This window comes from Siniperca chuatsi, linkage group LG14 (genome assembly GCF_020085105.1).
Source record: "Siniperca chuatsi isolate FFG_IHB_CAS linkage group LG14, ASM2008510v1, whole genome shotgun sequence".
NCBI lineage: Eukaryota > Metazoa > Chordata > Actinopteri > Centrarchiformes > Sinipercidae > Siniperca > Siniperca chuatsi.
In genome coordinates this window covers 12,841,387-12,867,993 of record NC_058055.1, presented here as the reverse complement: position 1 = coordinate 12,867,993, position 26,607 = coordinate 12,841,387, and the positions used below count along the sequence as shown (strand labels likewise).

The following is a 26,607-nucleotide window of genomic DNA, read 5'->3' as shown; positions in this document are numbered from 1 at the left end:
CTTGTTATGCTATGTTTCCATCAACTAATCTGCTGAATACCAATTTTATATGGATTGTGAGCTTTAATAGGTTACAGAAGTGGGCTGGGGAGAGTGAAGGATTAGTACATAGGCTTTTATCAGGCCACAGAGGCAGCTTCAGTAGCTGAAGACAGCAGCCAGTTGCTCTGACTGAAGGGAAAAGATGACAGTTGTGACTTCAAATATAGAAATCCATCTTACATTGAAATATATCAAGAATGATGTATAGTCTGCGGTTTATAGTATGCCAAGCACAGTCCCTTTGTATCGACTGCATGTGAGGCTGTTTTTTTGCTTGTGTGTACCATGTGAGTCAGTATGCACAGCAATAATCCAAGGTGACATTGCACAAGTCACACTAGGAAAAAAAATCTTTATGCTACTAAATGTACCATCACAATATAGTATGCAATTGAAATGACTTTTTTTTTTAAATATAAATGACTTACTGTAGGTGCCTGACCTTAATTACATGGCAACAGAGAATAAGGACTTTAATTCTAAAGTAACTATATCACCACTATACAGCTACAAAGGTGAGCTACAATTGGCTGAATATATCCATTAACCCTGTATGTATCTTATGTATTGTGCATTTCTGTTAGATTCAACTTGATCCTCGTTAGTGATTCAGTTTGGTATATATTGACTTCTTCCTGTAAAGATATTAAATCATTTTGTAGTTCCAATGCATCTGTAAACTAAGCACATATGGCTTCAAAGATCTGTAAATCCTCTCATGTTGCTTTAAAAATGTAGCAAAGGTGAATGCCAGACCTGTTTTAGAGCTGACAGATTATGCAAAGAATCTGATATGACCCACCTCTGGAGCAGTGCATGTAAATTATTTTAGAGGTGAAGTCCTATATATAATATATGTAATTCAATCTAAACAATAATGATGATTATAAAGTTGATAATGGACTTAAATATATGCTACCAGTTGTTGCTGATGTTATGTTGAGTTTGAAATGATGTGATGTTGTGTATCCTCAACCCAAAGTGTAGACACAGAGTGTAGTGTAGACAACCACAATGACAGCCGCATTGCATGCACTCTCTCTTCCTAAATTCTTAATTATAGTGGGTTATAATTTATCACACACAAAACAGAGAAAGCTCTGACTTTGTGAGCAAGTGAATGATGTATAAGTGAGTGTGTCTGTGAGTGTTAGAGTGACAGAAAGACAGAAATGAAGCCAGAGAGAGAGAGAGAGAGAGATACTCTGCATCTGAAGGCCTCTGTGTGTGCATTTAGCCTTTATGATGTAAACTGAATGTAACCTTTCTCCTCTCACACAGCCCCTGCAGTAGGGACTGGGAAGCCCCCCCTCAGGAGAAGGCATAGACTAGCATTCATCTGAGGCTCAGCTGGTGCGTGGTCTGGGTGTCAAGTGAAACCCACTATGTTCCCATGCAGAGTGGGGCACAGAGGGACAGTCAGAGTGAGATGGGGGCTGTCCACTTGGTAATCAAGCCTTGCATATTGTTAGTCCCAAGACTAGACAGTGCCTTAGAGACACTGGAAATGGGAAAATGAACATTCTACTTTATCTTGTATTTCTACACACCCACAGCATACATTGTGTGCAGAAGCACCGAGCCTCATGACCCCACTTTTACACCATTTATTGCCGTAATTATATGTGCTCTTGGTTACCGCTCCTGCAGGCATATTATGATTGCTGTTACTTCTTTGGATAGTGACAAAGTGATTTCAAAAAAGCATTCTTTAAATAAACAGCCTTTATATAAATATTATTTCAAAATATCCTCTTTAACAAATTGCCTGTTATTATAAAAAGAAACTCTCCTCTCTCATTCAAATGGACCCTCTATGGATATGACACTCTGTTCTAGCTGCAGATGCAGCCTTCTGACCAGCTCTTATCTTTGTTATTATGGAGTCTGAAACTGCCTATGGCTGTTTAAATCAGTCATCGCAGCAAGGCTATTTCAGGCTGATATACAGCCTTCCTGTTAGCTCTTTTAAGGAGATCTTTCAGTTTTATTGTTTGTTTATGATGCTGCAATAGATGCTTTCCCCTCAGTCTACCTCTGACACACAAAGTGAGATGAAGCAGCAGAATATTCTTCTATCTGTTTTTTCAAACCATTTCAGTTGCTTGAGATTTTACACTTTTCCTATGTAGCACTTGTGTATAATTTGAGGTTTTCACCCAGCCATACCCTTATACATGAATGCATTGGATGAATGGACAGAGAGCTATCTATCTATCTATCTATCTATCTATCTATCTATCTATCTATCTATCTATCTATCTATCTATCTATCTATCTATCTATCTATCTATCTATCTATCTATCTATCTATCTATCTATCTATCTATCTATCTATCTATCTATCTATCTATCTATCTATATATATATATAGATAGATAGATTTACACATAGAAACCTTATTCACACGAAAACGTGTACAAATTACAGTATGTTGCAGATACTGCAAACACTAATGAACAATTCTGAAAACAGTATATACTCAGCAAACCATATAGACTAACCACGACTTACAGTAACTGTGTCATAAACCAGTAATCAAGTTCTGCATTATTAATTCACATAATCTCAGCTAGGAAATAATGAAAATTGCTTTCCAACCAGAAGCACATCTTTTCTGGGGCATCTCTGAACCGGTAGCCTAAATTGCCAAGTCTTGTTATGAACTTGATGTTGCTTGCATATAATTTTTTTATTTAATAAATTGCAAAATTAATTTGAAAGATGGAGAGCTTCTTCACTTTTAAATATGAATTGCACTCCTGATATTGCACTCCTCTGCAAACTTAACATTGTTTCTTATTATTTACCACACACTTACGTACTCTAGAGCCCCTTAGCGAAGAAGGCAATGGTCAAGTACAGTTTTATATTATAATTTCATTCTGATTATTGTTTTCACTTACAGAACTCTACCATGCAACCCATTTAAAGCACAATACTGGTGGTTTTACATGTCTTAATCTATTTAGGGGGATGGGGAGTGAGGAAGCGGCACTCTGTGTTTAAATGCACAAGCGCTACCAGGTATTCTAATTGGCACAGCTCTATCATAAAATAAGTATTTTCTGCTTGGAGGAGCTGTCGAGGATGTTGACGAGTCGAGTTCCACAACAGAATAGAGTCAGTTACTTTGAACAATGTAGGCATTTAATACGATGTGTGAAGATGACACTCAAATCACAGGCACAAAATGAGTAAGTCCTTAATGAGTGCTCTCACTCAATATGTGTCATTTTGATGACAATAGAACATCTTCTCGGAAGAGATGAATTCTCCTAGCGGAAGTATTGAATAAAACTTATATGAGGCAAAATTAGACCAGGGAGAGGATTGATTTACCTGAACAATCAAGTGTATTTGATTTAGCCGTGCAATGATACTGATGCAGTTAGGTTGTACAATAACTGCTAAAATTAAATCTTCCTGTATATACCAGATTATGAGAATCTGGATGCCTACAATAACAATAAAAATAACTATTATTATGGTATGGATGGACTTCACATACTAGTAGTGACAGGATATATTAGATAAACACACAACAACCGATGATGATCTGAACTCTAACTATAAAAAGACTTCTAACCAAATCAGCTAATCACATGCTTCATAGAAAGCTGAGAAATGGTTGTTGTTATGGATTTAGTAAATTGAAGCAAAGTGTTAGGCTTGCTGACAGATTGAAACTCTTGACTGAATATATAGGAATAGAATGGCTCAGCGGAAGATGTATTTAATGTACTGTAATTACTATGTGCTGTAGGCTCAGCAATACAATAAATAAATTCCACAATGTATATGGCATACACAGACTTCTTAGATGATAAAATGACTATGCAAGTACAACTCACATAGTAAACAAGAAAGGCCAGCCCAGCAAAAATGACTGCAGAGTGATGTTAGATTGCATCCTGTAACTTCCAATCTCGGACAATGTAACTGTGGTTTGACCTCCTTGGTGAACAGAGTGACTGAAGTGTGTTTCCTAAAGGTTTGGATATTTCTCTCTAACTCTGTTAGTCAGTGTGACATTGGCAGAAGATTGAACTCCCTCTCCAACTGTCAGTGTTTGCAGGGTGAGTCATAAGAGACCATAACTAATCATGAAATAACCTGTCGCATATCTGAGTGAAACTGGCAGTGTGGCTTGTATTTTCCAATCTGTTAAACATAGCTTAGCACAGCCCGTGTCTGTTTGCATTCTAATGAGCTATCAGCTTGCATTAAATTATCCTGATCCGTGACACTTCACCCATAGGTTGCGGGAGGTCAGGGAAGCAATGTCTTGTGGCTTTAAATAGTGAGCAGGTTTAGTCGTGAAAAACAAATTACTGATTGCTGATGATGTAAATTCTTGAGGCTAATGAGAGCACTAGGTACTTACACTGCGAAAAACACAACTTCAGTCTTAATCCTGAAAATAATAAGGCAAAGTGTCAACAGCTACACTTGTAGCTCTGTGAGAATGTACAGTAATGTTCATTGTAAAGAAAACTAATCTATTATATAGATTAACCAAAGCATTGGACAAATGTACATCTTGACCTGATGATGGTGCTAAATGAAAGTCAGGAGATCGTAAAAGTTCACAAGTGGAAAGAGAAAAAATAATTACTTGTAAGTGAAATTACTGTTTAAAAATCAACTGAGGTAAAAGAAAAAAGTAGTTGATAATAATAATAATGTAGTAACAGCATACAATATGATCTTTCCAATGCAATGCAACAATAAAAAGAAAATTCTTAAATAGCGTAAATGGATATTTTCTACTCTACTGAACAAATGTATTATTTATTTGTGGGATAAATCCGGGCATTTTATGTTTACAAATGTGATTTCAAATGTATGGAGGAATAATGCTTCTGTGGTATTTAAAGCTCCATCATGGAATAGTTTTTGTATATACAAGTGACTCACTCTTATGTGAAAGGGTTACTAGTACTATGAATCCCAATGTGAATCAACACCCCTGTTTGCAGCTTTATGCAGCTATCACCTGCTTTTAGCAGATCAGCAGAGTGTCAAATCGCTTAACACAGCTTTAACCCCAGGGAAGTACAAAACCATTCAGTAACAATAATAAGACCACAGAGCCTGGAAATCTTGCCTTTGCTACACACTGAGTGCCTACAGAAAAAGTGATTTAACATCTTACTCTAGTGCCTTGCTACCACTTTTGAGTGAGGTCAAAAGTGCAGTATGATTGAAACCCACAGAGTAACACTGCCTTTTAGACATAAACGTATGGTGGTAATTAAGTGTGTAAGTAGCGTGCAACATTTTTCTGAATATTGTATTAACCAAGAGGAACACTAATATACTAAAGTGTACAAAAGCATGAGCAGTTCAAGCATTTGCAGCTGAACAGAAATTCATTCAGTCACAGTTTTCTGTTTACCTGAATACCCAAGGGCAGCGAGAACATTGCTATCTAAACAACAAACAACACTGAGTATAGAAGAGACTGCGATCAAACAGTGGTGCTCACACTGAGGGACTTTGTGAGTGCTTGATTAGTAATACTTGGTGGTGTGAAAGGCTCTAATTGCATCTCTGTAGTCTCACGCAGGTTTTGAAAAGGCAAATCATGTATTTCCTCTGTCCTGCTGTTAACTGTTGTAACATTTTGTTATGTCAATGGAGCCAAAAGTAGAAACTGAAACTTGATGACTTTAACATCTCATTGAGTCTGTTAGTGGTAGTGTTTCAAATCTCACCACAATTGCTCCAACGATCTGCAGAGAGTAGGCTAATAAATATGTGTAGAGAGAGAATGTTTCAAATGACACTAGGTCAGCTGGTGGAAACCTCTGCCCAGCACAAGTACATATATTAAGAAAGCTTGAACTGTCATATGTCAAGATACCATAGGACAAGTGAAAACACATAACAGCTACTACCACTACTCAACTGTGACATCACTGGGACAACAGGATTTGTTTGAGATAATCAAGTTTACGGGAAAAATAAGTCAACGATTTCATTTCATTTTGAGCTCCACATTAAACAGGTAATGTACACTGTGATGCAAACTGAATATTAGAAAATGGAAAAAAAACATGTGCTAGCTAATCAGAGAGAAGTATTTGCTGTGGCACTGGTATAATGTCTTGTTTTTTGCTCTTTATGATTTCTTATTTATTCCAAAACTGTAAAACTTTGAATGGCTACGATTAATTCATTACCATTAACCAGTCAGGTGACATAGTCTAAATGCAACACCTGTTTTGTCACATGACTTCACTTGGTCTGAGGTTAAACTTGGTATTATATTTAATCCAGTAATGATTATTTAATTCAGTCATTTTTCATTTCTCTTAATGCCATTCTCTGACATTTAAAGGAGAGGAATTCTCAAATGGCTGAGATCTAATTTGTTGTGGTCTCTGCCTGTTTTGTGTTAGAACAGTTAGTACATCTATGCTCTGTTAAATACCAACCACAAATGGCAGTAAATTTGATGTTTTCAGTTTAGTAAATTGGTGGAAGCAAGCTACTTCAGTAATCTCTTCCCCTATTTTGTGCCTGACCAATGCTATTTATCAAAAATAATTGTGTCATATGAACTCAAATCTGTTATTCGGTTCCTGAAATTCTTATTTGCACAGTTAGTAGAGCAGAATCATCAGTTTTTCTATATACATACGTACTTACAACTACATTAATTCCTTAATAGTGTGTAAGTGTCACTATGAGTCTCTCAACATAATGTCCTATCAAACATTGCTGAATAGATTGAAAAACTAATCTGAACTGATAGTCCTCTAAAAATTGGTAACAAAATGATAAGTAAGAATAGGAAATTATAGATTATATTAAGTTACTTACTAGTGATTTTGGTGCTGCATAGTAATTCCTATGACATAATACTGCCCTTTAGAGAAAAACCCTTAAAATACAACACAAGACAACAAAGATATTTTTTAATGTGAGAAACTACAAGGACAGAGAAGCCAAAATAAGTCAAAGCGGGCATTATTCCCTCAGGTGCTTCACTTCCTTTCACATCTATGTAAATGTCAAAAGTTTTCCACTCATGCCTAAAAGGCTAAAAAGTTGTAAATATGCTGTGAGTGGTCAGACATTGACTGTGGTGTATTTCACTGGATGACAAGTCTGTGTGATTTTGGCAAATTACAAAAATTAAAGCAATGCTTCTTGTAAGTCACAGGTTCACTTTTATAACCACATAAACTCTGCACAGGGCTCAAGCTTTTCTACCTCTGTAATGTAGCTGTGGGGAACTGAGCCATGCAATCTTGGGCTCAGGCTATCCATATGACTCACACAAAGCAGAGATTTGGCAGAGATGAGCATTTATGGGATACACTGTCTCTATGTTGAACAAAGCTGACAAAGCCAGGTGGCTAAGATAATGGCGATGGCAACTAATGGAAAAAGATCTTATTTCATAAGATGTCTGGAAAATGGTGCTTGAGCATGCAAGGTTTCTATATGCATAAATTAATTATGCATGTTGTTTTGAACAGAAAATCAGCTTTGGTATCATGAGTTATCCATCTATCCATCATCGCTTACTCCAGCAGGCACTGTGCAGTGATCTGTGTTTTATAGACTTTTATCTACTGCACTGTTTAGTATAGAAATCCCACCAAGAAGATTAACTCAGATGAATTACAAAAACTGAAAAATAGATGCATGTATCAAAGATTGGCTTTAACTCCAGATTTTACTGTTTGAAATTAGAGCTAACCTATGGCATACAATCTGTGTATACTGGCTCAAAATGGAACCTTTTTATTTACTGGACAATGATAAAATGATGGACTTTGATGGAGTCTAGTACTGTAATCAGTCTGAAAGGGCACCCTGGGAACAAAGAGAGATGATTTTGAGGTCCAGTTGCTAGTCGCTTCCTTAGAGCCTGTGATCCTACAATGTGTTAGTTTGAAAAGTTAACAGCACGATGCAAGTCTGCAGCCAGCAAACACACAAAATATCTTAATTGCCCTCAGAGGCCTTATAGTGCTAAGAAACAGAGATTCTACAGACTGCAGTCACTTCAGCGTGGGTGTTAACAAGGTGAACTCGGCCACCAACAGTAAAACCCTGCACAAGGGGCAAAGTAGACATTTGCCCTGAGGAAGTTAAGACGTTTCATAATAACAGTAACTCTCTACCTAAACTGCATTACAGTAAGTAGTTGATAGAAGTATTAATAATTTCTATATCCAGCAGGTAAGTGTAGGATGTTGTGTAATGGTAGGTGGGATATCATTATGTGATATTAAGCAAGCAAGAGGCCGAGCTCAGTCAGGACTTTGACTTCACCCCCTGAGGTTAAGAATATAGAGAATCAATGGAAGGTCAAACGCTCTTTCATGATGAACTCCTGCATGGACGGCAGTCAAATATAGAGGGTGTTTACATGCTAATTTATAAAGACTGCCATCCAGGTTTCCAAAGGTAAAAGTTGGTTGGGACCGTGAAATGAGTACTCCAGTCTACACTGTGTCTCTACCTCCACTCCCTCATACTTGCTCTTTCAAACACAGTATGGTCTGTTTAATGGTGACAATTCCTAATCAGAAATCCTTAAACTGATGTGAAATATTTATATCCTTTCTGTTTACAAAGTCATGTGCATTTAAGGGATTTAAGAGTATAAGCAAATGACGCACATGCTGTAATTACAAAGTCTGTATACACAACTAACACGTGGATGAGAGCAATGGCTTTTCATATTCCATTCTGTTCAATATGTCAGTCTTAAAATGAATATGTGAGGTCCTGTTTAAAAAGATAATTTATGTTGCCATACTGTACGTCATGCAAGTTTCTAAAAGTCATGTCTGCTTGATCCCAAGTATGGTCCAGTCCAAAGACTTCATATGGCCCAGACTCAGAAGAGTCTCACAAGTCTATTTCGGGTAGGTCACCATGTTATGAACAGCACTGTGTTTCTTGAGCCTCGGTCCCGGGGCGCGAGATTAAGTCTGAACCTCTATCCTGGATTATCCTTGTGGCCTTTGGGACACACTCATAATCGAGAATGACTCCACCTGAAGTGAAGGTCAAAGGAAAATGGGATTTGATTGAGCACTTGTACTTCCAGTTTTGTCACCCTTTATAGTACATTTACAACAGTGCTATTTCTCGTCATGGTACACATACATAGTTGTTTTAGTTATAGATCTACAGAAAGAACCTTTAATATTTCCAAAAATGTACAATAATAAAATAATCTTTAAAAAGTTTCTCATATTTGTAACTGAGAAGAATTCTAAACTAAAGTTTGCTTCATCTTACAACTGTACATATAGTCTGCATACAGGTTTACATAAAGCCTCTACATATGTCCTCAAGTTTAGAATCCTTTGTTAATTACAACTTCTGCTGGATAATACAAACTTCATCCAGCTCTTTTGAGGGAATGGAAAACCATTGTAGTTTTGGAACAAATAAAATGAACGCTAGATACAATGCTTGCTAACGGCCAAGACAGCTGCTGTCTAGTGCTGTGTTACTTTGCCTGCATGCCTGGAGGCTACAGGCTCAATTTACAGTCTGCCTTAACTTCTGTGGGACTTAAATAATTCAAAGAAAATGTTGACTTACAAATTACTGATGAAGGTGGGTTCCACTCTGCAGATAGTTGATGTGCTAGCACTATGGTTAAGTTAAGTAAAAGCATATGTGGACTCACATGGTTTCGGATGGGGTGGGAGGACATAGAAGCTGATTAGAGAAAAAGATGCAGTCACATCAAGTTAAAATCAGTGGTTGCCTATTGTGCCTTTTTAACACTATAGTGTTCACGTCATGTCATGGGAAGTAATACATTTGTCACAGTTGTCGTTTTTTATGGGCTAAATGGACGTTAAGTGAAATAGCTGTTCTGTGTTATACATTTGGTTACGACAGGAATAGTATTGGTATTAGCACAAAAAAATACATACATAGTCACAAAGATACACTAACACACACATTTACAAGGCCGCGCACACACACACAAGCAGGTAACAAATATGCCCCAGACAATCATCTGTAACTGCAGAGGTTAACCAATAATTACACTCTCCATATGTTAACAGAAAGAAGCTCTGAAAATTGAGCACAGAACATCATTATATATCGCGGTATGATGAAATGATCACCTAGAGGTAATTAGCACAGATGTTTGTAGCATACTTGGTAAATTGCTTTCTGTATATGAATATAAATGTACTGAGGCACAAACTAACTAAGCAATAGTTGTATGACAAGCTTCTACACTTCTACTTTGTTTCTTGTGAGGTTATAGTTTTGAATGATAGTCAGGCAGCCAAAAATCAGTAAGGTACACCACTCTCCTTTCTGTTTAATGCTGGTTTCTTGGAATTTGTAGTTGACCTTCTGGACTGGTACACAGACATAGAAGAAGACAACGGTGGGAGGATTATTTGTTAAGCTTTAATGTTGGCAAGATAAACAAAGCAGCAGATTGTGGTATGGATGAGACAGGATTCACCAACTAATACTGATGATTACAAAACCATCATATTTGTTTGTGTTTTCACACTATTGTCACATTTTCCATTTGTTTTAACTATTTTTAGGATGGCGCAATGTCAAAAATGAGGCTTGTTATTTCCTCTGCATCGGACTGATGTATTGGTTTGACCTTTGATATCGGCTAGCCATGCTATTTACCACCCACATGATTGAGATTCCTCCCTGAACAATGCTAGACGTAAATCAAAATGCTGCAATGAAATTATATTTTTCTTGAAAATGTTTTTTTTTTTTGGCTGTAAATTGTTCAATCAAAGTGCAGGAATATAGAGTTCCCCCTACAACTGCAAAAGCACTGCTTTAGTAGGGCCCTGTAATCTTACAGTAAAAGTGTCTCTTTCAGGGCCTTTACAGTTAGAGGAATACATTTCAAGAAGAACTGATAAGTGAACACAGAGAATTTGTGGGGTATAAAAACATTTGCTGTTGGCAGCTTCTGTCCAAAGATTTGGTATTTAAAACTCTTATCGACGGAACCATACTGTTTTCAACACTGAAATCAACAAGGTCGGCATTCAATATCCTTCAAACAGCCAGATCTTGTGTCTCTCTCTGGCAACCAAATATTACTGTACATGTACATGTGTTCATGTCTGCAATACTTTTAATAAAAGAGTGCTGTGAAGGGTTAGCCTTAGGCGGCCATTTGCAATTCTGGCTTAGATGATGTGATATGCATCAAACTAGCTGCAACTACAGAAAAGAAATTCCAAGATGTTTTTTATAAGATGTTGGAAACCGTTTTTATGGTGCAGCCTTTGAATGTATGACTGGGGTTGAACAACTACAAACCAACATGTAATCTGTCTTAGTGGGAATCTTTATATCTTTATCAAGTTCAATAAAAGGTCAACAACATGTTTTTTTGTTTTTTTTGTTTCTTGCTTTGCTTTTACAAACCACAGCTGACAAGAACTATTATCTGCATGGAACTAGACATGAACAGTATAAAAAAAAAAAAAGCAGAACACAGCTTGAACACCATAATATACATTTTATCTGGGTGCAGATAGGGATGTAATGGCTAAAAACTGCAGAGGACAGACTATTGATTTTCAGGTTAGATCAATAGATTACAGTAGCAGGCACATTTGGCTGCGTGTGTAAGTTTGTAACACTGGAAGCAAGAAAATTAATGAGACAGCTTGTTGAAACAAATGGAAGAGGAAAGTAGCCTTTTAATACCAAGCTGATGTGACTGCCAGTAAGTAAGTACTGTACATCTACTCGAGATTTCTCTAGTGTCTTAACTTCCTGAATTCTCTAATTAAACTGTTACTCAAAACTGTAATCAGTCTAAACAACCAAATAAATATGCTCATAATGATCAATGATGAGGTCTATTTTCTTCAAATATTTAGATTCTCCGTACGTATGAAGCTACATATACTGTACAGTAAATGTCAGATATCTTATTCCTGCAAACATGACTTTCTTACACTTACCGTTAACATCAAATTATCCTCAAATAGCCCCCCTACAGAGTTTCCAGAGTGTGATGTCCTTTTCTCTCTTAAAACAATACTGCATAACAGCACATTTCAATAATGATTACCACAAATGCACAAATCTTGCAGTTATTCTAAATGGCTCTGCAGCAAATGAAGCTTAACTCGCCATGACCACTGGGCCAATAAGCTTAATGTTAATCTCTTGCTATTATAAGTATGAAAAGCTTCTGGTAGAAGTCAGGTCTATTATTTTGGACATAGAGGGCTCTTTATAGTGGAAGCAGCAATCAGACTACAGGTTTTTGACATGTGGTGCCATCAATGTGTCCTGTGCAATTAGCGTATTTGATTCGAAGTTAGACATACAGTAAATCATCACATATTCAAATGCAGGCACAATATATGCAAATTTTCTTATTACAGTTAACATTTTATGTCAGTGTTTGAAAATATAGGGCCAAGACATGCAGACATGTTTCCCATCACATTCAGTCTTTCTTTTTGAGTACACGATAGCACTCAAACTACACAATGTCAGTGCTGAAACTATGATAAACAGTGAGTAATACTGTGTGACTCAAACAAAGGCAAGTTATTGTCGTTGGAAAAGAAAAGCCATCATATACTGAAGAGTAGGGCTGGGTATTGTTTAAAAAATTACAAACCAGTACCAACACCAGCACTCTTATAGTGATACCGTTAACAATTGAGTACTTCATTCGATTGATTGTGAACATGGTGCAGCTGTTCACCCTGAAGTTGGGTCCATGCTTAATGAGGTGCTTTATGTTACTCATATTCCCAATTTTTCCTGAAATCCTTCCATATTTTATGCATTTATTTTTATCAGACGCCACAGGCGTGTAGTATAGCCATACTTTTGAACATTTTGGTGGCAAATACACAGAGCTCGACTTCACTGCACAGTGCCTTCTACTACTTGGTACTGGGTTATTTCGGTCAATACTTTAAAGGTATCGAGTACTGATACCCAGCCCTACTGAAGAGTGATCAATCATTAATGTTTTGTATGTAATTGTTGTTTTTAATTGACTATTTTAGTAGTGTTTCGCATGCTTTACTCATTGACTACAAATCACTACTTTGAATCCCTGTAGATCATTTTCCAAAGCATACCATGAGTCTTTACAGGGATTTCCAACCTTCGAGGCAGCAATTGGTTTTAATTCATTTCCACACAGTGAGTAAACTAACTTGCAGATCCTAGAAATTTAAAAACTTAAAATGGGCACAGTGAACATCACGTGTGCACCTACTGTTGTCAAAGTTATGTCACTTTTGTGTGGTTTTGTTGTTGTAAGGGCAGATTAAATGGTTTAATCACAACAATTTAGATCAGTGTTCCCATCCAAAGGGTCCCAATTAAATATAAGAATAAGGAATAAGAAAGTAATATTTCAGCTACACAAAATAATGTTTATGCTTTTTTGCCTCCCTCCCCCCAATTTTTCACTTTTTGTTTGTAAAAAACTACAGAATTTCACCTCTTCAGGGCTCTACCACCAGCCAGAGAGGCCACCAGTAGTAGTACAAGTAGGTATTGTTTAATTTTGTTGGAAACCACTGAGTTAGATAAGCTGAAATTTCTCTGAAGATAAAACAAGACTCTGCTTATTTCTTTAACAATTCAAATTTTGGGGATACAATGTTTTCCTCAACACTTCTGACAGACTGGTCAACCAGTTACCACCAAGCACTCACTGTGAGTGGTTCAGAGCGGGCACAGTTTTATCTACAATGACATCTAGAATGTTCTTTAAGGGAATTTATATTTTGCGGATATTTTACCATTGTCGACCAGTTACTCAATTGTGGCATCTGAACATTATCATAATTTGCCCTGTAGTGACCAGTGAAAAACTAAAGTAGACTTTCCCCACCATTTTACCCATTCAGGCGTAATACACCTGCACTTACGGTCACTGCAGAACGGCCCCCCATAGGTGGTCATGGTGCAGTCACAAGAGAAGCCCTCCCACAGCTGCAGACACACTCCCTGGTGGTGGCAGGAGTCCTCTGTGCAGGTGGTGCTGGGACCTGCAGGGTGTTGACAGCAGATTTACCAGGTGCCTTCTCTCCATGTTATTTATGCATCTTCATTACTATCCAAAAGGAATGAATACATAATGGTGAGCCAGTCATTACTGCAAAATAAGACTTAAGATCTCAATCTTTTGACAGAGAATATTAATGTGAAGTGATTTTATTACTTGTACATGTATAATACAAGCTTCCAAGGAAAGGAGGTTCAGCAAGATGACCATAGCAATTTAAACAAGGCAGTTAAGACTGCTGTTTAGCCTTTAACCAGCTATTGTGTCATGCAACTGATTACTGGATACTAATTACCTCTGCAAAATATCAGAGGTAATGTGATCAACTCTGTCTGTCTATGTTTGTGTCACTGTGACCACCTCATCTAAAAATCTACAAAAATTAAAACATTTTAAAAAATGAATAAACTGACCTTTTCTATTGCGCTCCACCAAGCCAGACATTCTATGACAACAATGTCTCCAAAGTAATAATCAAGGAATTTGCTGTTCAAAATCAGACTCTCAAGAGGTGGATTAATACTTTTTGTATTAATTTTGGAGACCCTAAGACCACTATCAGGTCTTAGGGCCACTAATCATCAAATCTCCTCACGATAATTCATACTGGCATAAAATTGACTTTGCTCATTCATGCTCCAAAGAGGAAGCTGTCTTTTGATTTTGGAGACTCCATGACCTTTATCCAAGTGTCACCCTCGAGCCAAACTTTGGGTACACTTATATAACTATTCTGTCATAACCAGAGTAATGGTTCCTGTAAAAGTAATGGCTACCTGGGGAGGTTACTTGAGATTGTTTAACCTTGGCAGAACTCTACTGAGTGCTTTCTTGTTTGATTAGAACTCAACAAAAGCAGCTGATAGCAGAGTGATATTATTACATGTTAGCGTGTGTAATCAGAAATAATAAAACCGCAGAATGTGTTGACTGGCCAGTGATAATGGAGCATTCAACAAAGCTGTTTAATACCATAACAAATGTGGTGTAATTAGTATTCAGTGAGCAGTCACTCTGAGTTCCTCTGCTTGGAAATACTAGAAAATCTGATTATTGGAATGATTCACAGGTGTTTCATACTTTCCAGTGTGTTCCCTGCCTCACCTCCACAGCCGTGCTCCACCTCTCCCACCTTGTGGAGGGCGTCGGCCAGCAGGTCAGGGAGTCTTCCGTTCAAGTCCACAGATGCCAGGCAGCCCTTGTATCCTTCCCGGGATGCTATTAACCTGGGCAGGCTGCTGTACATGCTCTTCCCGACACCACCAATGAACAGCTCCCCTGTGAGATACAGGAGAAATTCTCTCTAGCGAAATCACTTAATTTGCCACAACCAAGTAAATGTTGGTGTATGTATGTCCTAAAACATAGGCTGACTAAGAATAAAAATAATCAGTAAATTAATAAACAATGCAAAAATACTATATGAGGGTAAATATGAATATGCAAATATGAGTATATCCACTCAGCGGCCACTTTTTTAGGTACACCTGTACAATGTAATGCAATCCAATACAATTGTTCTGCCATAATGTCTACTTTTATGATGCCTTTTATGTTTGGTTTTTGATGACACTGTCACAGAGGTGTTATTTCAATTTTATGTTTTAGCATTAAGGTCATAGTTAGTGGTGTTGTTGTACTGGACTGCGTTATAATCAGAGATGTTTCTAATATTCTGATTCCCTCATGTAGAGGAAGGACAGTACCTTTAGCAACACCTCTCAATAAAATGTAAACCAGTGACCTCAGTAATAAACATATAATTGAATTTACACGTCTGCCAATGTCAACAAAAAACTGAACATTATAAACTTCTTAAAGGTGGAATTTAGAAAACAGATCCCAAATCCTAACACCTGGTCCACCATTTTCAGAGCTACTGATTGTTGCCCGCCTCTCAACTCTAGTTGTTGGTGCATGCTAAACATATGGAGTAAAGACTTCAGTCTTTACACTACAGTCACAGTGTACATTCTTGATAGCAGGATATTAGAACAAAAAAACAAATCTCCACACAAAAGAAGATTGAGATTCACTTTCCAGCCATAACAATTCATATTTCATCATTAAATATTGTAATGATCACCTTCAATAAAATAAAAAAATAACACAAAACTGTGAAAGATAATGCAGTGAATCTGACAGAACGAACATGAACACTGAATGCTCTGTGTTAGTACCTGCAGCAAGTATTCACTGTGTCTTCTAATAAAATGCTTTTGAGTGTTCAGATAAGTTACCTTTTAAATCCAGGTTGCGGGCTCCATTGGCGTGCTGGGTGACAGTGCGGTAATCAATCTTGAGGATGTGCACGTTGTTGTTGTCACGGGAGATCACCACATTGTGCCACTGGTTGTCATTGAGTGGCTTGTCTGAGTTTCCCTTCATTAGTGACGGCCCATTTCCCAAGTCAAAAACATAATGAATGTACCTACAAGACAATGCAGATGTTTACATTCAGTATTTCTTATTTAGTATCATTTCTCCAGTTTTAGGTGATTAAATAATTCTACACCATTATGTGTAGGACTGTTATGTGATTATAGCATGTTTCAAGTTATTCTGAGGGCATGATCTTCCAGTCTCTTTTATGATACTACCACAGAGGGGGCTCAAAGTCAGAAATGTTCAAGAGCTTTATTGACGTTCAAACAGTGAATATATGTAAGCACATACAGTAATGCTCAAGGCATACCATCATGTTGATATTAAATTTGATCAGCAGACAGTGCACTGTCAAAAACTAAATCTTGTTTGAATCAAAGTTAAGCAACATCCATGACAAAGCTGCTACACTTCACACATAACATTGAGCAGCCTGAAAACTATGACAGAAGTGTTGGAAGACATTTTCGTTTGTGTTGTCTCTGCAAGCTTCTGCTGCAGGCTCCAGAGCTGAACACGGCCTCCTGCTGACTAATTGCTTACTGTGAGAAAGTCTGTGCAAGCTTTGACAGTAGGAAGATACAATTGTTGCTTTGCTTGCAACAGCCTTCTTGGACAGCCTTTCTCTGCTATTCTCTCTGTAACAACAATTATTTACAATAAATAAAATATTTGGAACACATTTGCTGCCAAATGTGCTTGAGTAGATGTGAGTGTGAGAAATGACACTGGTGCTTTGGTAACAGCAGCTATCGTTTTAACACACATGCTTCCTCTCTCTGCTTCTCTCACTTTAACAAAATTATTTATAATAAACAAATGATTTTAAAGCTATTTTGTGTCTCTCTACGGTGCTGCAGGCTACTGGTTCATGATTTGGTAATTTTGAGCGCAAGAAAAAGTAGAAAAGCACTGTTCATATGCCTTCAGTTTTGCAAGACAGATATTGCTGCACTGAAACAAAAAACTATACAAGTACAAAATTAGGTATATATAAATAGTTTGTACCCATCTCAAATAGCCCCTTCTATCTTTCCTCAGCCTAGGCCTGTATGTAGATTATAGCTCCTAAAACCCCAGCACTTACCCTTTGACCAGCTCCACCACGATGAAGTCACTACCATCTCCAGAGTTGTAAAGTATCAGGCCGTCGGGACTAGTGGTCTTGAACTGGAAGAAAAGGTGCATGGAGGCATAGGCCTGCAAGGTGGAGAAGGCCAAGTAGCTTGCTTGGGTTAGAAAAGTTACAGGATTGGCCACAATGTGCCTCATGCCGAATCGAGCATTCAGCTCGCAGTAGGAGATGTCTCCGTTCTTGCACTGGTCCAGGTAGAGCATCCCGTTCAAGGAGAGAGCTTGCAGATGGCCGATGAAGTTGGAAGGCATCACAGAGATGAAACGCCGCTCTGTCATGATCCCCGTCTCAATGTTATTAAACTCCAGACGAGTGTGGGCGCCGGTCATCTGGCCTAAAGGAACAAAAAACGCAACTTAAATTGCAAATACCTTTCAATATCTATACCTTTGTAAGCAAGCACAGCTCCTTCGCCCTTACTATACCTTCCACTGTCACATTGTCCACAGAGAGCTGCAAATTCTTCCCACGCCGCACCACCTTCACTGTGTGCCACTCATTGTCATTCAGCTTCTCGCCTACCAGGAGTATCTCTGGGCCCTTGCCTAAGAGGAGGAAAGTGTCAAGTGACTATCATACCACATCACCTCAGTATACACTCTTTCCACATGAAGCTCTCAAGATGACAAGCACTCTCTACTTAGGGTGCATACATCCATTTACTTACAGAATCACTCACACACATACAGCCAAAAACATGTACCTCCAACCAGTAATTTGCAGTCACTCAATACACAGTTAAAGGAGGAATGAAAGAAACCGCAGTAGCAGCTCCAATTCTGAAGGACATGTGTAAATTGATTTCTGTACTGAAACAGCATGAGGCATGCTTCCTCTTTGTAGGGTCTTTTAATTGATGTCTACTGGGGAAACATGGTAGGTATTATCTAGAGGCTTGGCTCAAACGTGCAGCTTTATGTTTCAGAATTTCTGCACTATCCACTCTGCTGCTTTTGCTGGTTTCAAAATAGGTCACAGTGCAGAGACTTGCCACTGCAGCACCGTCATCCCGAATCAGTGCCTATGCAACAGGCCGACACGGCAGTTCAAAGGAGTTCTGACATCGCTTGGGAAACTAATTGGCCATGCCTAAGCTGACTGCGCCTTTAGGGGTTTGTCTGTCTAATTGAGCTCAGGGTGCAGGAGAATTACAGGGGACGTACAGAGGGCAATAAATGGAAAACATCAACTGGTTTCCAAACACTTCACTGTCCTCAGGGAAATAAAACTGCGACTGGAGACTTTGTCCAGGGCTGCATATTAAGTGTCTTTACAGCACACCGCATGATACCACCATCCACCTGCAGAATATCGACTACAGCACACAAGACAGATCAATCACGTCAAATCCTGCTCCCTCTATATTTGATGGATTGGCTTAGATAATGAAAAACAAACCACTCGCCGGAATCCTGTCCAACACTAAAACAGAAATGTTTACCTTGTAAATCTCACAAAAACAGAGGTAGGACAAGATTTGCTGAATGAAAGAGGAGATAAGTTAGTGGAGTGCTGGATAGTGGGGACTATTCATCTTATCTGCACTTCTCAGAGGGGAGCTTCCCTGCTATCTAATGTCAGCGTCTGAACCCAAACATCCTAATACCAAAAATAGAAAAATAGGAAAGTGAAGTATTGTCTTTTATTTTATTTAGGGCTGCATGATATCGTAAAAAAATCATATTGTGATCATTCTGACAGATATAACGATTGTGATATGATTCACAATTAGTGGGAATAATCATTTTTGCATCACAATTTTCATTTTCACTGAAAAAACTATTAGAATCATGATGATGTGACATTTGTTGGGGTCTGTACCAAACAAACATGTCTTCTTACATCCGGAGAACAAGATTTGTAGGCCAGGGCATCTCTGCAGCACTACAGTATTTCATTATAATGCTGTTTTGTCAAACATTTTACCTTTATCAAAAAATTGCAGCTTCTGCGATTTGGATATTGCGCTTGGCTATACTGCGATTTTGATAATATTGCGATTAATTGTGCAGCCCTAGTTTTATTGTATTAAGTTATATATTAACTGAGCACAATTTTGTTTTATTGATACTTGAAGATTAAAGACACATTAAATGGTTGGAACTCCAACTATTTTACAAATTAAAGTCTGTTTCAAGGCTTGGAGAGTACTAACGTTACTAAGTATGAGAAAAAAAAACATTTGTGGTTAAAGAGGGAGCTACGTGACGTCAGATAAATAGCCTCGAGTGATGTCACTTGAGTCAGCGTCGGTTAGGGCTGAAGACTACAACTTTGAAAATGAAATAAATCGGGGGGGGGGGGATTAGAAAGTTAGAAAGAAGTGAGTTTACCAGACCTCTGTAGCCCGCTCCTCAACTCTGCTTGAGGCTGATGCTACATTAGCCGCTACTAGCATAACACACCTAGATCTCCGACCGAACAGTTGTCACGTTGCATTGGGGGTAATGTAGGTGCCAGGTTTTGACAAGGAAGAGGAAGGCGTGGAAGAAAAAAAACTTTTCTTTTGTAAAACTGTCTATCGTGCAATGCTAAATCTGGTGGAGTATTTATTTAATAAAAACATTTAATCATATACAACTAATAGTATTTGTTTCAGTAGTCTTTGATTTTAAAGAGGGGTCATAATGAATTTTGTCTGTGTTTCATATCCGTGGTAGTGATCTATCGCGAACACTACAGTGGGTAGTAAAATGGTGGAATATAATATGTATTCACACAGACATCTGGCTGTAAACCCTTTGAAAGTACCTTCGCTTCACAAGCTTATCTTCCAGAGGCTCCAGAACAAGGCGCACACGTAAAGGGTCTATTTTGTCTAGTTTGATCCTCAGTTAAAATTTAATTTGATTTTAAACAAGGATAACTTCAAAGGCATGGTGCGGTTATACAGGTCAGCATTATGAGTGAGCTGAGACTTTGAAGACAGGATGTGCGTGTTAATCAAAGCATGTTATGGTAATTTTGGAGAACAAATGCATCATTTCAAAAGTGTATAGGGTACCATTATTCCCCAGATTCCAGAGAATTTATCAGGAGCACTGCAGCAACATTTATTCTTACAACTATATTACCCTCCCACTGACAGCTTCCAAGCTGCTGCTACAGATGGGCTGTCTCTTTGATTCCGTCAGAAATAAGCTACACTGGCGAAATACCTCACCTGAGAAATCTGAATTCTTCATCCTATAATCACGCTGTAAGATAATCCTTTTAAGTAGTCAAAACAAGGATGTTTAAAATTCACAATGAGTTTATGGTGCAAACTGTAATTCCCCACAATGATAGCGCTCACTAAATGATGATCATTTAAATCATTTAGGTAGATAATTCTGCAATTTAAAATTTGGCTCCATTTTCTTTTATCCAGCATAAAATCCATTAACAAGCCATCCATCGTTGCATCTGCACTATTAAACTCTTCAGAGGTCACTGGCATAGCATACATACAGTGTAATTGATCAGGAAGACGATTCATTTTGCACACAGAGGCACACATACAGTTTTTCTGTGGACCGTGCATGATGGTACATTGCCATCTGCTGGTAGAGAGGGACAGTTCTTTTGCAGATATCTGATGTGATACAGCCTTTCTTTTAATAATCCATGTTCAATATATTTTCTTTTCTATTTGCATAATTATTTATCTGCATATTTTACTTTCTATTGAGTGCAATGAACTATTTAAAAATGGCTCTAAATTGCTCTTCTGCAGGTGGGTTACTGAACTGGTTTACAGAGACAGTACATGCACACCACACTTCTGTCCAACCATCCACACACCCATGAATGCACACATACTACTCACCTTGATCAGTTCAAAACAATTCAACATAATGGACTGTTGCTTAGGCTTGTACATGTGTCCTAAATCTGTTGCAACAGTAAAGGTGTCCCTCTTAGCTGTATAGCCATTAAATCAGCATCTCTGATCAATAGATTAATATGAGACAAAATTACAGTACTGACTGCAGGTTATTGATTTTTCTATTGTGCATGCTTAAATGTTAAAATATGTTTGAGAGAACATAAACAGTTGTTTATGCATTCCTTTCATCTCAGGTCAGCATAAATACAATATAATGACTTATATTCAGGCTGCTCTGCAAATCATTGAGAAATTGAACATAAACAGTTATATTTTAGAGAATCCAGGAATTATTCATACAGTACACGAGGGGTGGAAATAAGCTTTCAGCAGGCACTCGATTTTAGTGATAACTTTTATAAACATTCGTAAGCCTCCTCTGTATTGGATGATCTATATCAGAGAGCCGTTCATCTCTCCACTGGCAATAGCTTTTATCTATTTCCCACACCGCCGTAGTCTGAACCAAAACTTAAATTGCCGCTCTCTCTTGCTATCAGGTGAGAGCAACAATCTACATTCCAACATAGCCGCGGTACAACCTAAAATACCACTCCATTTCACAAGAGTATAGAATACCAGAAAATCAATTCTGTTGATACAGCGGAAGATCTGCCTTTGACATTCATCTGCCTTTTAATCAATGGAATTATGTTTGCCCATTGTTCATGAAAATGTATTTGATGGATGCTCTTCTCTTGTCTTGAGAGTTTATATCAAGTCATTTTTCATGTTATAATTGTATTTTATTTATCCAGTTTGTTCATTCTGCATTTTATAACGCATCTGGTCCAGGATTCCTCTTACAATTTAAATCTTGAGAACTGGCTGCATCAAACTGTAATCTCTCTAATATGTTTCAACATTTCAGCAAAACAATGCTTTTTGACAGCTGACAGGTTTGTCTCATACTCATCTATTGATCAGATATCAAGCTAACCTTTAAATCAATCTCAGCTCTGCAAATGCAGTGTGATTGCCCAGTAACAAAATCCCAATTTTTTCTAAACTGTGACTGAGCGCTGCTTTTCTCACTACAGATAATTGCTGATTGTACTTGAATTGTGCCCAATTATCAGCTATGTGAGCAAATTATTCACAGGCAAATGAATGACAGACTAACTGGCAGCACAACAGCAGTATGTCAAATTTTGCTATATTAGATTACAACATTATTACATTGCAATAATGAGAAAATGTTTAATTTAAATTGGTACTAAAATATGGATTTCATGAGTGTGGAGCAAAAAGATCCAATTATATTCAACCGTACAACTGCTTGCCACAGTGAAGTCTCATTCTTGGTCTTTTCTTTGTAATGATGCTTGTGAGTAGGATAAACAGTAAACAGGGAGAATTTTGGGGCAGAATACAGAATTATGTTCTGTTTCATAAAGGAATAGAGCAAGAGGCATGTGATTATACCACAGTGCATGCTCTCGAAATCATGGTACAGTAAACAATCATAGGAGACACTTACTGAGATTACAGTCTATCCTGATACAATCTGGTGAGAGAGAGAGTGAGATGGTGAGATTAAAAGAAAACAGAACAGCACAAAAGAGGAGAATATTTCACATCCTTCAAAGGTACATTCTGCAGACAGTTCAGTGCTTTTCAGAGCCCACCATCCGGGGACAGCCTCGAGAGTCTAAACCGCCACTTTCCTCCCTGTAGTGTACATAACATTAGGAAAAGGAACAGTGAGTCAAAGGAGAACCTCAGCATGTGTCTGACACCGCTGGAAGCACAATAGACCAGATCAAAGTTGGGATCAATAAGAGCTTTATTGACGATAAAAGTAGAGGTGCACCAGTATTATTTTTAGCATCTGTATCGGCTCTGATGCGGCTGCTTACGTTCAGCAGCGCCAAATGAATTTGACTGCTTCAGATACCGCGACTGCTAGTTTTACTGACATGTGCTTTGGGGTAAAGCAGATAACAAAAATGGAACCCGTGCTAGATTTAGTTGAAGATTTGAAAATGTGAAACCGAATAAACCATCTTAAAGTCTGTCACCTAAAGGAGCATAATAACTTCACTTCAAAGAACAGGTGAGAGTGGCTACTGAACAGTAGCACTCAAGTTATAGCAGGTACTGGAATTATGCAGAGTTTGCAACTAGTTTCCTGACCCTTCTGACACATATCGCCTCTTGTATATCTTTGCGTGTGTTTCCTGCATGCTTTCAAAAGTGATTGATTGTGACATTAATGTTATTGATTCATTTCACTCAATACTACTGAGAAGGTCATGAATGTGTAATTTGATAAGTTTAGGGGTATCATACTTGGCAGGTTTGGAAAATTTGACCTACTGTACCAATGCACCTCTACTCAAAAGCCCAACGCTTGATCTGTCTTCACTCTTAAACTCAAACTGCCGTTAAAAGAAATGCTGCTTGTTCTGCAGGCCTGATGCTAATATATTTTCCAAGTTAAATACAGAGGAAAAGGGCGATTTGCACAACCTGTAGCCACAATGAACCTTACACTGTGAAAAAAACAACAACAGCGCAAATGGGATGCTTTGCTAATATTTTCTCATGTCTACAACTGATAATATCTTCTAAATCCATGTGCAATATTCACATTTTTGATTCACCCACTCATCATTTGCATGTTCTGAATAATGAAATCAATTTATCCAACTGTATGTAAATATATTGGTTAAAGTCATGTGGCTGAGGGGTGCTCTCAAGCTGTCAACCATCACAGAGCAGTGGATACAGACAGCCAGAGACCAGGGTGACTTTCCTCTGCAGGTGGATGTGTGTGTGTGTGTGTGTGTGTGTGTGTGTGTGTGTGTCCATCACTGGCACCCTCTGTTCAGTGAAGTGAATCTAAACTGGACAAGCCAGTAAATGTGAGGGGAGGGAACTACAATGGTCACATCTACGGCGTGAGCAGTCTAAGTGGTCATATCTCAGCATAATGACGGATCTGGTCTCTGACTGCCTTCTCCTTGAACTGCAGACAAGCCATTGAAGGGCTGAAAGAGCCGAGATGGTCAGATGGAACCTGACCACTGGATAAACCGAGAGAGAGAGAGCGAGAGAGAGAGAGAGAGAGAGAGAGAGAGAGAGAGGGCAGAATAAATACACACCTACAGTTGCTTAAAAAGGCATTAAACCCCTTACCTAGCCGAATGGTTAAGGTGCATACCATATAGGGCCGGGAACCTTTGTTGCATGTCATACCCCTCCCTCTCTCCCCATGTTTCCTGTCTGCCTCTATTCTGCGAGCTTTCCAATAAAGGCAAAGATGTAAAAAAACCCAAAACAAAACAAACAAAAAAAAACCCTGGAAAAACATTTAATCGAGTTTTACCTTAGCTTTTCCATTTTACTTCAAAATTTAAAAAAAATTCTGGTAAAAGTCTTGGGAAATACACTTCTTGGTGGTTAGTTAGATGAGAAGACCAATACCACTGTCATATCTGTATAGCAGATATGAAGCCAAGACTGAACTATTCCTTTAAATCCCATCCATAGATGAACCACTTTTAAATTCCAAGTGATCTTTTTCTAAAATCCAATTGAAAAATGTCATCCGCATTTTATTATGTTGTAGAAAAGGTTTCAGTCGTAGTCATCTGGACACTGTTTTCAGAATCAAGACGTTTCGGCTCCCATCCGGAAGTCATTCTCAATTGTGAAAAAAATTGGACGGGAACTGGAAATTTAAGCTAATCTGAGTTACATAAGCCCTGCCCTCAGGAGGGAATCTGCCTGAGTATCTGTTAATAGCTAGTTTCACCTGAAACTGACCTAATAGTTTCAAGATGGCCCAGTGATCAGTAATCAGGCCTATTGTTCTCTGGCTGCATCTACTTCATCACTGTTAAGTGCCTGATTAGCATGTGATAGGTGATTTTTCTCATGTGATTTTTTTCACAATTGAGAATGACTTCTGGATGGGAGCCGAAACGTCTTGATTCTGAAAACAGTGTCCAGATGACTACGACTGAAACCTTTTCTACGATAGAACACTCCTGGACGAATGAGGGACTACACCGTCTCATTTTATTATGTTATTACTTTGATTTGAAACTGACCATTCATAATTTAATTCACAAATCTCTAGTTAAATAAAACTACACTGGATTAATCTGACACAACCACCACAGGAAAAACTGCAAATAAACTCAAGCAACATGCAAAAGAATCAAGGGATGTGTTTATCTTTTTTTAAGCAACTGTAGTTATTGTGTATGAGGATGGGTATGGGAGAGTTTGAGACAAAACTGATATCATCAGAACTCTAGCTAGGTGACACGTCCTGAAAGGTCAACTGGTATTATCTGCTCGCATTTGTCGCAGCAGCATTACCCAGGTTCACAGTGAGTTTCACTCTGCCTCCGTCCAGCTCCAGACGCAGGGTGTCCGCTGACTGCTGAGAGGTGGTGGCCATCAGCAGCCCAAAGGCCCTCTGGGACATGAAGCGGAGGGACACATCCTCAGCCTCAGTGTGTATCGTCCTTGGCAGCACCACCTTCAGATACATGCTGCCATCATAGCTCACCATGGTGGCCTCTACGGATTTCAGGAAGAGAAAGTGTTAGCAGATGCTGAACCCCAGAAGGAATCACAACACTAAATTAAAAACACAAAGTGGCATTTACGGAATGAAACCTGAATTCTATTTGAGCTTATCTCAGGCACTGCATGATATAATTTTAGATTGCAGTTTTCATCAGTCGCACCAGATGGCAGAAAAAGCCTGGAGCATACGAAGACAGCGGCGAGATTGCAGTAGCAATCAAATTTCTGGAGGATTTATACCCATCATAGTGCAATACAAAGGGGATTTTCATATATCCCTCATACTGTTAGCTGCCAATGGATCTGCGTAATTTGGCCTCTCTGTGAGAAAACCATCTGCCTGGGAAATGCAGAGTGATTCAGGCCGAATCACTCTACCGAAGTAGCACTGCATTTCTAATGAAACACTCATAACACTGGCAACCTCATGATACTGACAATTCATTAATTAATCACTATACTGTAGGAAAACTGTAATGTACTTTTGAATGGCTTAAATGAAAAAAAGCAAAATTTTCTTTTGTCCTTTCGTTGTCAACTAGACTGCATTGTAGATGTGGAGAGTTATTTTAAGGTGGGAGCACAGCT

The 26,607-nt window shown here is 38.3% G+C and overlaps 1 protein-coding gene across 8 annotated transcripts in view; it reads right to left on the bottom strand.

Moving 5' to 3' along the window:
• Positions 1-26,607, bottom strand: part of nrxn2a (neurexin 2a) — a 115,859-nt gene that overhangs the window by 41,240 nt on the left and 48,012 nt on the right. For 5 of the 8 annotated variants that reach the window (XM_044223024.1, XM_044223025.1, XM_044223028.1 and 2 more), the window contains 7 exons: positions 25,807-26,010; positions 22,955-22,981; positions 18,032-18,151; positions 17,559-17,940; positions 16,327-16,517; positions 15,191-15,364; positions 13,950-14,069 (listed from right to left, as the gene is read on the bottom strand). In XM_044223024.1, coding sequence (XP_044078959.1) covers positions 13,950-14,069; positions 15,191-15,364; positions 16,327-16,517; positions 17,559-17,940; positions 18,032-18,151; positions 22,955-22,981; positions 25,807-26,010 — 1,218 coding nt within the window. The remainder of the gene's footprint in view (positions 1-13,949; positions 14,070-15,190; positions 15,365-16,326; positions 16,518-17,558; positions 17,941-18,031; positions 18,152-22,954; positions 22,982-25,806; positions 26,011-26,607) is intronic. The other 3 variants (XM_044223026.1, XM_044223030.1, XM_044223031.1) reach the window with 1 other exon arrangement.